The following is a 16,734-nucleotide window of genomic DNA, read 5'->3' as shown; positions in this document are numbered from 1 at the left end:
GCGATAGAAGGTAACATATCCTGGTCCAAAGTGAAAACATCAAATATAGCCTAGTCCAAAGTAAAACTTTGGCAATAATAAGTGGCCTAAAGTGCAATTCATTTTTTTAAAAACACAATACATACGTGCTCACGACACGCATACAAAAACTCACAACACACGCACACTCACTCGTACAAATATATACGCGTACACCGTACCCCTATGAACACATACAAAAGACTGATCTAGCATGCATACTCACAACACGTGCACATTTATTCCTATGAAGGTATACACTCACCCTATCCTTATGAATATATCCGAAAGACTAGACGGACATATCTTGAGGTTGAGGAAGTCACCCAAGCGCCTCGCTCTCAATGGGTATGTCATCTACCATTGAAAGAATAATTAGCTACAAAAATGGAGCGCCTATGTCAAGTCTAGGACTAAACTTGGGTGGATAGGTTCCACCACGATGCGCTCACTTAGCACAACCATACTTTATTTGGACAAATTATACACTACTATAGAATACCACATATATATTTTTTGACCGAGTTCATTTAAAACATACACCTATAAGTCTTTTTCAGGTATCCCAACCCCTCACTCGTGTCTAAAGTTAAAAACTTTCCCTATAAGTCTTTTCTAGGTATTATAGGTGCCGGTTTATTAAAAAAAAGGCACCTAATAATATAAGTACCATATTTTCTATTAAACCAGCACCTATGGGTGAGATAAAAGTGCTGTTTTTTAAATAAAAAATTTGTACATTTAGGGATGAAGCCGAGCCGAACCAGCTGGTCTTTAAGTTCTTTAAGTTGTTTTCCTTATCCTCTCCCTCACTCACAGCCCTCTCTCGCCCCTCATTCTCCGCCGCCTACACAACCACCTTGCCTGCAACACCTCCGCCATGCACCATGCCTCTTCCGCTCGTTCTCCTCCCCGTTTAGAGCGCCACCTCTTCTCGGTTGCCGCTGGTCCACCTCCTTGCCCGAAGCGTCTCTAGCCTCCTCTCTTGGCAGGGCTTCCTCTCTTCTTCCTCTCTATGGGAGACTGGAGCACAAGTGGCCTAGGCCGCTGCGTGAGTGGGAGGCGATGGATCTAGCTGCTGTCGCTAGTCCACTTCCCTGGCCCACAGCGTCTCCTCTTCCTTTCTATGGGAGATCAATACATAAGTGGGAGGCCGATGCGCAAGTAGGAGGTGGAAGTTTTGGCAGCCTAGAGCTCGGCCGCCGCCGGTCCACTTCCTCACCCGCACCGTCGCCCCCCCCCCCCCCCCTTTCTTTCTCGGCGGGGCTCCCTCTCCTCTTCCTCTCTATGGGAGATCGATGCATGACTCGGTGGCCGTCTGGAGGTTGAGACCGTCATATTTGGCCACCTAGGGCTCAATGGCCGCTAGATCTGTCTGTCATGACGAGGAGGAAGACCGGCGGCTATGGCCGTGTTTTTTTCGGCGTCCTTATCCTCTCTGTACATGTTCGATTTTGGTATTGATATGTGGATTTTATTCCTAAATATTAATTCTGTAATTGTGTTATTGACTGTTGATTTTATTCTTGATATATACTCCCTTGGTCCCAAATTATAGTGCACCTTCTTTTTAAGGAGAATCAATCTCGGATTTTCTTCCTTCTTTTCCGAATCTGATGCCAAATTCTGTTGTTAACAGGATGTTGCTGGGCAGAGAGCTGGTAGCTATCTGCCTGGAAACAAAGCTCTTTGTCCATATTTGGCTGAAGTTTTTTTTTTGTACGATTTACTTTTTAAATAAGGTTTTGAAAAGGGTCAATCTGTGATGTTCTGCCTTTGCCCGATGAGCTTCTGGTCTATACATTACACGCTTCTAATGGACTTTATATATAGGACTTGGGTAATTTCGGTTAACTTAGAGGGATGACCGAATTAACTGGGATAAATTTAGTACAACTGTTGACTGAACTTTCTGGTTTTAGTCTCGGCCAATTTAGTTTGATCTTTATTATGACCACTAGCAGCGTTTGGCACTTGGCCACTTCGTCATTACACCTTGCCCCTACATCAAACAGCCACCGTGGAATACTGAACTTTATTAATAAAGTTAGCCCTTATTTCTGACCGCTACCAATTGCAGCAATACTAACTTTTGTGAATTACCTCTGCATCGGCTATTATAGTTCATACTGATATTTGTAGATTACCCTAGGATTTATCATTGGTAGTGATCCTAACTTGTACACACTACCCTGTTTTATATTGCCACTGTTTATAGCAACCTTAACTTTTATACATTGGCCCGTACATCTGAGTGTTCGATCGCTATCCGTATCAGCCCTTAATTTTGCATATAACCAATACCACTAACAATGGCTTCAAAGAAAAAGGTACCACTAGTCTAGAATTGCCTGGATACCCACTTTATGGGAAGCTTTTGTTCCGCAATAAAACACAATGGTAATAGTCTAGAATTTTGCAAATTAGCCCTTGCATCAGCGAAAAAGTTTACAGATGCTGTGGCTTGATGGAGAGAGGGTGGTCCAAGTTTGGAGACAGTGCACTTGAGTTTAGGTCAGCGACACTCATCACCAATTCACCATGCGCTCGAGCAAATGCTGAGTAATGACCCTGATTCACAAATCAGGTCACCGGCAAGCGGACTAGTCACCCACGAGCTTCCTAGCTCATAGGTCAAGCAGCAAATTATTACAACGGCAAATTATTACAACGGGAACAAGTGCTCTCGCGTCACCCTCCCCTGGGGCGGCACGGGAGGCGATGACCCGGCCGCCCCTCTCCTCCCCCTCCTCCCCTTTCACCTCGCCGCGCCTGAGCAGCCGCCGACAAAGCCGTGCAGCCGCAAGTACGGTGGCTGCGGGGCCTCTCGCCGACCACGCGCTCGGGTGGGCAGGGGAGCCGCCGACGGCGGCGGCGGCGGCAACCACCAGATCCGGGCCACTCCGGCCGGATCTGGAGGGATGGCGGCTGGCGGTGGGGAGGGCGACAGCGTAGGCAGGGGCGCGCTCCGGGCAGCGGTGGATGAAGGCGGCGGGGATGGCGGCTTCCGCGGGCGCGAAGGCAGCGGCGGTGGACTCTGCGACCGAATCTGTGTCGGCCGCCAGCGAATCTAGAGTTAGGCGCGGGGAGGAGGTGGTAGGCGGCGGTGATGGTGGAGGGCGGTGGAGAGTTCTGTCGTGGAGCTCGCGGGAGGCGACAGTGGATGCCGGTGCAGTGGTCCCACATGTCGGCAGAGGTTGGGTGGTGGTGGAGCTTCGATGCGTCATTCGTTGACTTGCATGTGGTGAGCGGCAGGTGAAAACCCAGCCCGACCTTTGTCGGACCGACAACTATGGCGCTCAAGTGTCATTTCCCCTCCTGAGGGCATTGTCGTGCCATCTCTCCCATCAAGGGTGGGCGAAAACCCAGTTCTGGCTCTTTTGAGACCTTGACGGACGGTGGCGGTTTTCCGTCGCTTCTCTCCTTGGAGACGTCATTTAGGCATCCCCTTGTCGAAACCACTCTAGATTTCATCCTCTTGTGGTGGCGTCCTAATTTATACAAGTTGGCCACGTCGAAAGGGCCTAGGGAGGGAGAGGTGTTCCATCTTCTCTCTCACCATCTCTCCCTAAATTCGGAAGATGTGGATAGAGTTGGGTGTTGTGTTGGTTGTAAAGGCGTTTTTTGGGCGATCTTGTCTGTGTTCTGTTGTTGCCCTAGCGGCGGTCGGTCACACTTAGCGGCGGCCGGTCCGGTGCTAGCCTTCTCCCGGACCTGTGTGTTGGCGCTGTCAGTGTGTGGGTGGTGGTATAGTTTTTTTTTTCCTGGTTACGACCTTACAGAGTTGTAATCTTGTAAGTTTTTTCTGCTATATCAATAAAACTTCGTACTATCTCGTGCGAGTCGTTAAAAAAAATTGTTACAACGGCAAGTTTTTCCCTTGAAAAGACAAAGGTATTGACAGTGAGTTCAAAAGTCGTTAATGATGGGCAGAAGGCCAAGAGGACGGTGATAGTGGAGCTTAGGGTTAGTGTTGAGGGAATAGGTGGACGAGAGGTTGTGAGCATATCGTTCAGGGATTGGGATGAGAGGAATAGGTGGACAGTGGCAGCCTTGGGGATTGGGATGAGAGGAAGGTGTTGCATTGCAGTGAGCGACGGAGGCATTAGTGAAATACTAGGTGAGATGCAAATGAGAGGGGGGACATAGGAAGTGACGATTCTCATGGGAAGTGAGAGTTCTAATAAATCCATGGGAATGGTGGTAAACTCTAATAAATGTATTGCAGGAGGTAAACTATTAAACTTTCACCATCAATTTTAGATTAGAGCAAGTTGACAAAACCTAATAATTATGATGTTATGATGGCACTTTTCAAGGCAAATCCTTGCATACCATTTGTTGTTTTTAAACTAGGCATTAGAGTAATTATTGATTGTCAAGTTCCAAAAAAGTTTGATCAAATATTATCCTACACATTAAGTATTTATGACTGGAGGGAGTAACTTTTCTAAATATTATCGTGGATGATATTAACTTTTCTCTAGGTGACTTCATAAAATCCAAACTAATATTAACAAATAGTAAGAAAATGTTTTTTTCAACTTCCTTAAGACCTCAACCATCTTCACTTATCACTTCTTGCCCAGACAGAAGCACACAAGGTGCTCGTGGCCACAGGATATCTCGAGAACAATAACAAGTTGAAAACAAATTGTCAATTGAAAAAACATGGCAAATAAGAATGAGCTCAATATACAGCAAAGAATCATCAACTGCAGTTCAATATAGTATTCTGTTATACACACGATCAGTACAACGTAGGTAACCCAATGACTGGAAGAGGAAAAGAAAAAAAAATCCTATTTGCAATTTGCACATCTCTTGCAAACCTCAAAAAGGCTCTAGAACTAAGTCAATAACCTAGAAACAAATGAATCTTCGCTGATTCTGCTAAAATTTTCTAAACTAGTTTGATATGAACTAATGTCTAACCATTCTGGACTTTAAAGAATAAATAAAAATATAGGAGGGGATAAAAAAACCCAAGGCATAGAAGCTGGGTCTAGGCATGCCAGGTTTCATATTTTGCCGCATTTGCTTACATCGACCTGTATCAGTAATATTGCAAACGAGGAATCTCCGTATCTCGCTAATTGGGCAATAGTAACTCGTAACACCTCACTTTGCATAAGCTGTCCAATTATCTGGCTGAGGCAATGCTTTTCATAACCAAGTCTTGCATTGTTTATGCCATCTATTTATTCAGGGGGCGGCAACAGAAATACAAAGCCTGAGTTCTCTCGAATGAGCGGAGGTGGTTCAATGTCAGAAATGTCAATCTGCTCCATCGATTTGGATATATCATCGACGGAGAAAGGTATACTGCATTATGTTCAAATGAGTAAGTACAATATACCTTTTTTTTTGGGGAATAGTTAGCATAATATGAGCAATTGATGGAAGCATAAATAACCTCGAGTCGTCATCCAGAAGAAATGAATTGCTCACAGGATTGTTAGAGTCTTCAGTCATTAATACTCTCATGTTTGATATAACCTAACATGATAAACCATATGTTGTCACATCTTAACAGGTGGAATCAAATGTAATTATGCGATGTCGTTTAAAGCTTACCTCTGGGGACACGCTGTGTGTTCCATACTTATCATCCCAGTACATAGTACTGATCCTGTATAACTGTTGTATACTAAGTACCTGAGCAGAAAGATATAGGGTTGTGAATTAATTCCATGGACATCCAACTTTCCAAATGAAGGGATAAATGAATCGCTTGGTTATATCTCACTTACTGGACAAAGGTCATGACTTATTTCATCCAACGTTTTCTTTGGCTTTTGATGAATCACCTGACATAAATGATAGATGTGAGAGACCAGTACAATTGATTTGGCAATGTCCAATACTGCAATCTACTTTATATCTATACTATACTTCTTTATATAAGTTCTCATATCCCAAATGTTAAATATGTAACTGTATATCCTCAAATTCAAAATCCTAATTTATAAAGGACAAAGATAGGATGTTTGAAAACCATTTTATCAATAGTCTTGTATTTGATCATAACACATAGTTTAGCAACAATGACCTCAATATCGGTCTAAGGAGAAAAAGATCATATATGCAATACATGTTTTAGGAGCAAATAGAGAAAATAGTTACCAGGAAACCAATAGCTTGTCTAATATGTTTAAGTTCGTCCCAGGCTGAACCTGCATACTGCAAATAGGAAACCACTAGATGAGAAATCAATATTAATGCTCACAACCATGCATGAAGTTAATGTGTTTCAACTAAAAACATGTACATATTAGAACATGCTCAGAGTAAAAAACAGCGCAAACACAAACAATCTTTACTTCCTTTTATAGATCACTGTAAAAGTCTGGATATAACCACAGCCATATGAACAAGAACAGATTGTGATCCAAGAGCCCAACACCAGTTTTGGATGCTACTTAAAATATTCCAAGAAAAACAGGGTACTTCTAAAGATTTACTGCCATTTCACAGAGGTGTATTAGAGAGGACATTAGTCCTTTGAAGAATTATTTGCTTCAACACTTGATGAATGAAATTCTTTTTACCTCATCGGTAGCTCGATAGCACCAATGCTCGAGTTCAGCTAATCCCGCTTTTACATACTCACCATTGCTGAACGAACAGCACTCCCTTCTCAACAGCAGACTGCAGATATGGCAATCAAATGGAGCTTGGTCATGCATTTCTAGTGTTTCACAGGCCAGGAGCCCAGGATCAATATCTTGTATTGTAAATAAAATTTACCTGTTAAAAAGCTGTACGTTGATGAATGAGAATATCTGAGTGAATACCTTTCGTACCAAAAATGGAGGAACCTGCAGCAATGGCACACATGAACAGGATGTGTTGATATATGGTTTTAATCACATTCGGCCTGATCACAAGTGCTGGCTGATATATAGTTTTAAGCATGCATATTCATATGTCTGGTGTTTGCGCAACCACTCAAAGAATTTAGGGGCAATTAAGAATTTACCACTACTTTGAATCGTTATTGCAAGACTGTCACTAGAAAATTGAAAAATACCACTAGAACTATCATTCGAGTGGCATCTTGCAATATTATAAAAACCAGTGGCAAATTTGCAAATGCCCCAAGAATTTATTGCAATGATGTAAAAAAACAAAACTATGTTTCAACAATTAACGTTTTACTAACATTGTTCAATTTCAGCATGTTCAAGAAATTTCCAAGGCTCTTTACAATCCCTTGCCAGTGAGCAATCAAAGCTTGTTGTGCAGCCGTATTTGTGTTTGAACGTGAAGATCCTTTCATCAAGCTTGCTCTTGATGTTCTTGGTGCCTGTAGTATTTGTATCAGTGGGGAGTATTGCAAATAGATATCAGTTAGAGAATATAATGTATTTGCTACTCGACAAATAGAAGTAAATCCACTAAATTAGTAGGTACCATTCTATAGTGGTAATTTTACTGAAAGGTAACACATTTTCTAGTGTAAAATTTGATACCTACAAGTACATAGTACCTCAAGGTAAAAAAAAAAAAGTTTAATGTAAAATTTTAGTACATATAGTTACCGTAAAATTTCTCATTCTCTAGACTAAGAAACCACAGGTACCTGAATGCACAAACCAAGCAAAGGAGAGATCTCTTTCTTCAAATTGTCCCGGATCATTCCATATATCTTTTCCACATACGCCGTAAGTTGCTGCTTAAACAACAACGCCGGATACTTTGCTTCGACTTGTCGTAGAGTCTCTACTCCACTAACCATGCTCCCATTTATCAGAGAAAGATTCACACCTTGGGGAGTTCCTCTGAAGCTCTGGAAATAGAATATGTATTAATTGCAGTCATTCAGTAACTATTATAAAGCTTCTTCTAATGATGATTTAAATGCGGTGAGTACCTGGGTCATCCTTCCAAAAAGAGTGGCGGATGACGATCTCCGTCGCTGCGGAGCCATCCCTGTTGATCCACTTGCCTTCAGTGTCCTTTGAAGCAACAGCAGAAGTGTTGAAGCATTTGAGAGCCAATATGCTAAGACTTCGTTGTTGTCCTGTGTCTATGTAAAACAGATAAAATGATAAGTCAGTATCATTAATTCTGGATAATGATAACAGAGTTGTAGGGTATGGTTATAACCTCAATAGCATGACCAATGGTCTGAATAATGCGGTCAAAAACACTTGTCCTCTCTACTTCAAATGATCTCCAGTGAAGAAGGCACTTGTATATGATGCAAGCAGCGACTGGCCGATTTCCAGCAAAGCCCAAATGCTGAGCAATGCACCTAATTAATAGATCTTGATTTTCCTGCAAAGATCAAAATGTTAATTGCAGAGAGTAACATGAATATGAAGGATCTACAAAGTAATCTAAGAATAAACACCAAAACAGCGGACACACCTGCTGCTTTTCATTAAGTGACTTCTGTGGCTTATCATCGAAGTCAAATTCCTTTTTAGGAGAGGATATGTTATTGGACTCCTTAAACAATAACAAATTAAAAAAAACATGTTACTTTTACAAATTATATAACCGCTGAACAAATATATATTGCGTCTACTCACTGGGGCTGCTTTCGAATCGCCGCTTGATACATGAACACTTTCTGCATTCCTCTGGAAAATAAAGAAGCAGTATAAACTGTCGAAGTATCATAAGAGGGAATTAACCAAAGATAAAAACATTTACGCTGATTTTTCTCACCTGTAAAATGGACTTGGAACGGCCTGACAAAATTTTACTTGGAGCCATTGAGACAGCTTGCTGACGAAGGACTTTATTCTCAGATTCTACATTAGCGAGCTTCTCCTCTAACCTGCATGAGAACAGGTTAATTCAACAGTACATTCCATATGAAATACTACTATACTGCCCCAAAGTCTGCTAAGAGCTAGGTATAGGTTAGACTTTTTTGAAACACCCAAAAGGCTTTAAATAAGTTAGAATGGTTTCTTTTACATACGCAGTCCAAAAACTGTAGTAGGGAAATATGGACACGTTTCATGCACAAAAGGATGAAAAATGCAACATATGAATGTATTGAGTTGGGCCTAAAGGATAATATATGTAGTACAAAGGGGCACAACTGCACAAGGACACAAACCCTATAAAAATAGGAAAATAGAATAATTAACAGCGAAAAGCTTCACCTTCTAAGATATTCCTGGAATTGACGCATTTTTACATCAGTCTCTTCCATTTTCTTTTGTTTTTCTTCATTTGCTTGTTGTTCTTCAGAGCGTTTTTTTTCCAAATCATCCGCTCTTTGTTTTTCTGATTGTAGTGAGGTCTACAGACAAATAGGGTTGTATGTCACAAGGGGAGTGGAAGTATTTAATCATCTAGGTATAAAAATACCAAGTTCATGTGTTGATATCTTGTAATATAAAATCATCAGGTGAGCAAAGCATTAAGAAATCCGGGTCAGTACGTAAGAACAATAATATCATGAGAAAAATTACAGTTATTGAGAAAGTACACGTAGGCACCAAAATTTTACACTAAAAAATTTAGCACCTCAAGGTACTTAGTATCTGGAAGTACCAAATTTTAAACTAGAAAATATGGTACCACTCGGTATGTTATCAAGGATGGTAAATTATCCTAATATCATACGTACCTTGAGTTCTTCCACCTCTGCTGTCAAGGAATCAACCTTTTCAGTGTCCTGGACTAGAACCTCAGTTTGTTGCACTACAGGAGGTGCCTCCTCAATAGCCCTAGCAACTTCTCTTTCCTTAACAAGCTTTGCACTTGTCTCGTCCAATTTAGCCTGCAGAGCTTCCATAGAGCTCTGCAGTTTTGACAACTCCTGTGCTTTCGCTTCTTCCAAGTCTGTCTGTATGCATGTGAAATGATTTGTGTGAAACTATTCAAATAATATGTGGTAGAAGATGAAACCATGATTTAATGCATTTTATTCTTTTAGAAGTGTTTATGGAATGGAAAATATGCAGGAGTACATAACAGAAGAAGTTGCACACCGTACCCTCATTCTCTTCTCTAACTGCACACGCCATGTAAGTTCTTCCACTTTCTTTTCGAGTTTATCCTTTGCTTCCTTGAGAGCACCTGTTTCTCTAGCTTCCTGCAGAGAAAGATAAGTTGTAGTGCATTTGGTGAGAAGAAAAATATTATACAAGAATGATACATGATCCAAATCCATCATAGGAAAAAATGTCAATGACTAGAGCATTTTCATATTGCATCCTCTATTCAGAACAAGCATATATAATATGTAGTAGCAGTAGTGCATTGGCTGGGATAATGCGAGTATATACCATTTTAAGTTTTCTGAGTTCCTTCCTTGCAATCTTTCCTCTCCATCTACATTGCGCAACAATGGCTGCGCGTTTCAACTTCTTATGGTACACATGAGCTGTATGGCACCTATAACGGGCCTGTAACAGAGAGTGAAAAACATATATGGCTTGTTAAGATACATACATTGTTTAATTGCTTTATTAGTATTTACTAGAAATTGAAAACTACCTGAATTTTAACTGCTGCCTTAGACTGCTTCTTGTATCTGAACGTATTTCTTGCTGCCATCGCTCGCAATGCCGTTTGCACTACAAGAACCGAAGCATTTAGGTGTTTATAGGACCTCCTAGCCTGATGCATACGTTGGTTTTTCTGAACTTTGATGGCAGCTGCTACCCTTCGCATTTGATCAAACAGTTTACAAGCCAATCTTCCTGAAACACAAAGCATATGATACAAGGCAATTTTAGTAAAATAAAACAGAACAGTTGTACAGTAAAAGCAGAACCAAAACAGACCTCTCCATATTGCCTGAACAGATATAGATGCCTTCCTCCAATTAACGAACTTCTTCCGCATGATATGTGTCCGTATTTTCCCTTGAATCGTTTTTGCCGCAGCACCGAGCACTTCAGTTCTCCTAGCGTCTAATTCGGCCATCTGGCCAGCTCTCAGAAAAACTTTTGTTTTGCCTATCTGAGACATATGAACCAGACTTAGTCGATCTAAAACGGCTCAAAAGACCTAACGCGGCACAGTTTAATGTTGACTTAGATGGAGCAGAGTTTCATGTTGATTACCTGAAATCCCACAAGACCCTTCTTTTCAAGAATCCTCTTGCATGCAACCTTTTCGTCGCAACTAGTGAAATATGATAAAAGAGAAAGTTAGTGTCATATCACTTTTAAAAAGCATCAACGAACTCAGTTCAGAAGTTAGTGTCATATCACTTTTAAAAAGCATCAACGAACTCAGTTCAGTCTCAGATTATACAATACATTATAAAGCTGGAGTATGGAGAGCTTCAAGGAAGAACTTACTTTCCTTCAAGGGCCTCTTGAGCAAGTATTCCAAAGCGATGCAAAAACTCATAAAATGTGCGACGTGTAGGATAACCTGCACAGCTGATCCTGATTGCCTCAAGTACACCCTAATGCATATACATGGCATGCAAGTTAGATGCACTCTAACATAGCCACTATATGATTGTAGTACATGTTGGATTGTTTGCACAATACAATCATAGTTTAGAAGCACTTACACCACAACGCAACTGTTGCATGACATTGACATTCTCAAAAATCGCCGGTTTTAGCACATTGTTTGGCTTGACACATCTGATATAATGAGGTTCTGTAGAGTTTAGTGTTTCCATAAGAGCTTGAAGTTGTTGCTGCAATATGAAAACCACAGGTTAGCAGTTAGTTATACATGATAGCAAACTGGCTAAAAACTGGGAAAAAGATAGGCAAAAAAAAAACCTTGAAGCGTGCTCCAATCGAAGAGAACTTGGAGGATTTGGATGTTTCCTCTGGCAGAGGAGGAAAAAGTCCAGAGATAAACGAGCATTTGGAAGCGCTTAGTAACTCCTGGTGCTCGGCCACAACATAGTCTTTGTTTTTATCAAGGAATTGGTCAGATTGATACAACACCTGGATAACGGAAGCATAGCTACCAGTTAAAACAAGAACTGATACGATCATGAGAATTGAATTCGATGAGAAAATCTAACCTCTCCAGCGTAGTGACAGATTGTAAAATCTGTGCGAGATAGCTTTGGTTTGACAAACCGTTTGTGCTTTTGAAATGTCTGGTACAGCTTCTGGGAAAAAGTCTCATGTGTTGACTTAGGAAACATACTGTGCAAAAACAATAACAGAAATCATAGTGATTAACTAAACATAGGGAAATTAAATTGATTAGACAGCAAGAACAAACAGAAGATAAATGGCAAGCTTACCATGCCTCATCTAGAAGTGCAATAACACCACCAGGTTTCTGTAAAGGGACAATTTAAACAAACTAATTAAATGTCGTTTATTGACAAATTCAGTAAACACATGGAAAATAAGCAAGTGAAAATACATCACAAAATTATTGGATATATTACTTAGTCAAAAACAAGTAGAAGAAAAAGAATGAACCTCCCTATTTAAATATGTGACAATGTTGATATTAATCAATCTTTTGTGTGCAATATTAACCAGTATTTTTCTATTAGAATATAATGATAATATCTAACAAAACTATAATATTGTAAACGTCTTATAAAGAAAAATCTGCCCATATGATTTTGATGTTTGCAAACTAAATATTTGGAGACCTACTGATTTTAAAAGTTGGACCGAATAAATTCAATGATGCCATATATTTAAATATGGAGGGAGTCCTGCCTAAATCATAGACCTATTTGGCTATTCCAATCTTCTCAAATAAGAATAGGTGCTACTGAATGTGTTTGACCATGTATTCAACTTATACACTACAGCATTTTGAGATGTCCAATGTTGATGCACCTTAGATGGAATTAGAGAAATCAAATCTAGAGATCCTTTTATGCGGAGTTGTTGACTTCATACATATCATGAAGTTAATTAGGGGAAAACAAGAATTTTGACATATTTAATGCAAACACGTGGCAAATTTCAATTTTCCTGAATTATTTTAACCAAGAACTTTTCGAGAAACTGGGATGTTAAGGAACTCTATATTCTGGCTACTTATGCATACCTTCTCAATAAGGTCAAGAACATCCTGATTATCAACAAACTCAATATAGCTCCAATCAATTTGTTCTTTGGTATACTCTTCCTGTTCCATCTTGAAAACGTGCTGAAAAAGAAGACATAGGCATCTTCCATATAAATATATGTTCTTCGGGAAAGAGAGTTTGGTGTACACGAACCATGCCATGTGAACAAGTGTACCTGATTGAAATGTTGTTGCAATTTTTCATTTGTATAATTAATACAGAATTGTTCAAAACTGCAAAAGCAAAGTATAATTCATTAGTTTGTAAAAAAATACTCAGTAAACTTTCATACAAGAATAAACTACAGTAAAGGTAACCTGTTCAACTTGAAGCTCTCAAAACCATAGATATCCAAGACACCAATAAGAGATTTAGAGTTAGGATCTTGTCCAATTGAGCTGTTTATTTTATCAACAAGCCTGAACAAATAATGGTGAGTCAGAAAGATGACTGCAAGGTTCTTTTTCCGTATTGCATTACTCCTGGGAACATAGTTATATTACCAGTCAAACAAGCGGGAATATATTGTCTTAGCTAGACCGTCCCTGCTGACAGTTGCATTGTAAGGATCAAGGCTCCTTTTTATAACCTCCTCTGGTGTTACCATGACACGCTTGCAAAGAGCATCTCCCAAGGCTCCAGAATCACACCTGCACATGCAATACAGTTCAACAATTGATGGAACATGTTATACATAAGTAATATCAACAGATAAATATAGAACAGAACCAAATGCAGTCGTTACATAAGAAGCTCAGCAGTTGTGTCAAGGTGGAACTTAGATTTGTCATCTTTCAAAACTGAGGAATCGACTTCTTTGCCCTTGGCAAACTCAATGTTACCGATATGAAGGATAGCTGCAACAACCCTGAAAATAGCATCCTGAAAACAAATTAAATTGCAGAGAAGTGAGAAAAAGGTTCAGCTCAACTAGCCATTGATCAGATGAAAGAGCATATGGAGATAATTGAGCTACCTGTTCCTGAGTACTGATGCCAACAATATCCATTGCTCTTCTGGTAGCCAAGTATTCATGAGCATCACTAACCCCAACCAACTCGTAGCAATTTGATTGATTAAGATAATGAAAAGTCTTAGGATTTCCTAATTTGTACTTCTCAACCTCCTGAAAGTTCAACGTCACAGGATATTAATTGTCTGTATTAGTTATTAGTGCAATAACACCAGAGATATGAGGATGAGAAGTGTTCAAAGAGAATAGATATCATTTACCTCCTGTGGTGCGGCACAAAGGAGATAGAAGCAGTGGTAGTTGCGTTCAGGATCAGAAATTTGGCACACCCGTGACCTTTCTAGCAAGTAAGTTCTCACAGCAGCACCTGAGATCCTCCCTTGCTTATCAAACTGAATCTCAACAAACTTACCAAACCGACTGCAGAAAGAATTACGGAGGAAATGATACTGCAACATTTATATATATATATATATGTACCTCTAGCTATAATTTGAAGAAATACAAGTAGTCTTATGATTGAGACAATTGTGTTAAATCTCCCTTACGTACCTAGAATTGTTGTTTCTGACAGTTTTAGCATTGCCAAAAGCTTCAAGGACTGGATTTGACTGCAGACATAAAAAGAATATGCAGCAAAAGTTCAATTGGAATATAACTAACTTAATAATACAATGGCCTTCCAAAGGTAAGAACTCAATTCCTTACTTCGAGAACTTGTTGCTCTACTGTTCTTCCCTCGGTAGCAGCTCGGCCACCCAAATAGGCAAGATATCTCATAAGCATTTTTGTTGTTTCTGTTTTACCTGCACCGCTCTCACCACTCACAAGAATAGAGTTGCTTTTCCCTTCATGAATCATTGCTCTGTTTCATGTAAAAGACAGCAGGATGGTCCATGATTTATAGGAGTAGAAAGTTAGAAACACTGATGACTCAAATACCACCTATCATATTTACTTTACCTGTATGCAACATCTGCCACAGCGAAAACATGTGGACTTAACTCTCCAAATGGTGCTCCCTTGTACTGTTGCATCATATGTGGATCATACAAATGTGGCAATCTTTGGAAAGGATTGACGGCGATGAGAATGTTTCCCGTATATGTCTGTCAAAATGTTAAGCTATAGGTCATACAGTACGACTGAAACAATGGCATATTTATAGTAAATGGCCATGCAGAATAACATACATATATTTCATTAAGTTCATATCTGGTTGCCAAATTCTGCAGAACTCCTGGCTCATGGAGGTAGGATAGCTTTGTCATATCATCAACTCCACCAGCAGCTGCTTCCATATCTTTAGGATACAGTTTCGACAAATTTGCGGTGATCTAAAAGAATTGACAGCACAAACATAAGTAGCAGTACATCAAACTGAAGGCCGAAAACGAATTAGCGGCTTACCGTCTTTCCATTGGTTGCTTGGATCTCGGCCTCTTCACCTTTGATCTTAACAACTTCTCCATCGACCCAGGCAATTTCAGGGTCTTCAGCCCAAACATGAGAACCTACTATAATATTAACTTTCGTCCCCTGCAATAGAAGAAAAAATTGGACATCTTCTCATGATTCCATTCGTCATTGGGAAATTTACAATAGTGTTCAATGCATTCATGTTTCACCTATATGCAGAAACATTGTAATCCTCTATGAACTTCAAAAAAAAACCTCTCTAAAATGGTGATTCGGTTTGAACTCTAAAACGGATTAACATGGGGAAAAATCAAATTGCTTCGATTTGAAACCGCATTAAACGAATTGCTACAATCAGGAAGCTTCACGGAAAGCATGCCAAGGATCAAACATCTTCAGCGACTGCATCCCCCAGGCGGACGCAAGAGGGATTACCATTTCACCGGATTTTGGAGGATGATCAGTAGGTGGACGCTGTGAGGGAAGGCGCAGATGAGCTCATATCATAACTCGTGGTCGGTCGCTCGTCGGAGCTAACCCCTCCGTCCGTCGTCGCCGGTCTCCGGGCGGGGGATGCGGTGGTGGGTGCAAAAGCGGGGGAGTGGAGAGGGAGGAGCGGATGTGTAGAAGGCAGTGGAGGGCGGAGAGGGGGCGGGAGTACGTGGAGCGGCCATGGCAGGCCCTCCCTTCGATCTCTGCGGGGCGCCATGGAATCCGCCCCCGTCTCTCTCGCTAGCTCCTGTTAATAGCCAAAATTAGGGTATAATCGATTATTTTAATTGAACGATTAGCATGTTGGGATTTAAAAAACAGACAATATGAAATATTTCGATAGACATATAAGAGTAAAACCGGAAATGCTGGGTATCGACCATCCGAGCACAGCCGAAATATCGGACGCCAATTTACTTCATAATTAGTTTCAGCTCAATACATATATGCATGCACTTATATGCAAGGATATACAAAACTGGATATGATCTTTAAAATATTTTTCCTTCAAAACTATCTATCCAATTTAAGATCTAGTTATATCTTTATATTCGTTATGATTAAATCTTTACAACGAGATCTTATGTGGCTATGTTTTAATGACTGAAACATAAGATTCCATGTTTCACGAGTGAGAAGCAAATGTTTCAACTAATATTCGACTATATTGCACATACTAAGTTTTTTTCAATGGATCCGTTCTAATGTCGCGGTTGTGTAGTTTAGATGTTTCAATAAGTTTATCTGATGTTTTAGAAGTTCATTTTCAAATATTGCACACAGTCTTTTCTTTTTTTTTCTTTTTTCTTTTTATGTTTAAGTAGTTAATGACTTGATGTTT

The 16,734-nt window shown here is 40.1% G+C and overlaps 1 protein-coding gene across 1 annotated transcript; it reads right to left on the bottom strand.

Annotated features, from left to right (window-relative positions):
- Nucleotides 1-4,714: 4,714 nt before the first annotated feature.
- On the bottom strand, nucleotides 4,715-15,996 carry LOC4341074 (myosin-11). The gene is made up of 39 exons (XM_015785491.3): nucleotides 15,837-15,996; nucleotides 15,393-15,521; nucleotides 15,176-15,319; nucleotides 14,946-15,091; nucleotides 14,691-14,847; nucleotides 14,535-14,593; nucleotides 14,243-14,402; nucleotides 13,986-14,135; nucleotides 13,755-13,891; nucleotides 13,513-13,659; nucleotides 13,327-13,428; nucleotides 13,185-13,242; nucleotides 12,988-13,089; nucleotides 12,218-12,255; nucleotides 11,990-12,116; nucleotides 11,739-11,909; nucleotides 11,519-11,650; nucleotides 11,298-11,407; nucleotides 11,058-11,118; nucleotides 10,776-10,953; nucleotides 10,486-10,691; nucleotides 10,275-10,394; nucleotides 9,983-10,081; nucleotides 9,614-9,832; nucleotides 9,144-9,283; nucleotides 8,698-8,809; nucleotides 8,559-8,609; nucleotides 8,395-8,475; nucleotides 8,131-8,301; nucleotides 7,895-8,050; nucleotides 7,604-7,810; nucleotides 7,184-7,327; nucleotides 6,769-6,839; nucleotides 6,570-6,669; nucleotides 6,145-6,201; nucleotides 5,772-5,828; nucleotides 5,596-5,676; nucleotides 5,435-5,517; nucleotides 4,715-5,343 (listed from the first exon to the last, which is right to left on the bottom strand). The coding sequence occupies exons 1-39, from the start codon at nucleotides 15,837-15,839 to the stop codon at nucleotides 5,220-5,222; spliced, it is 4,590 nt and encodes a 1,529-aa protein (XP_015640977.1). The 5' UTR covers nucleotides 15,840-15,996; the 3' UTR covers nucleotides 4,715-5,219.
- Between the last annotated feature and the right edge of the window lie 738 nt (nucleotides 15,997-16,734).

The sequence above is a fragment of the Oryza sativa genome, chromosome 6 (assembly GCF_034140825.1).
Source record: "Oryza sativa Japonica Group chromosome 6, ASM3414082v1".
NCBI classification, from domain to species: Eukaryota; Viridiplantae; Streptophyta; class Magnoliopsida; order Poales; family Poaceae; genus Oryza; species Oryza sativa.
This window is presented reverse-complemented; position numbering and strand designations above follow the sequence as displayed.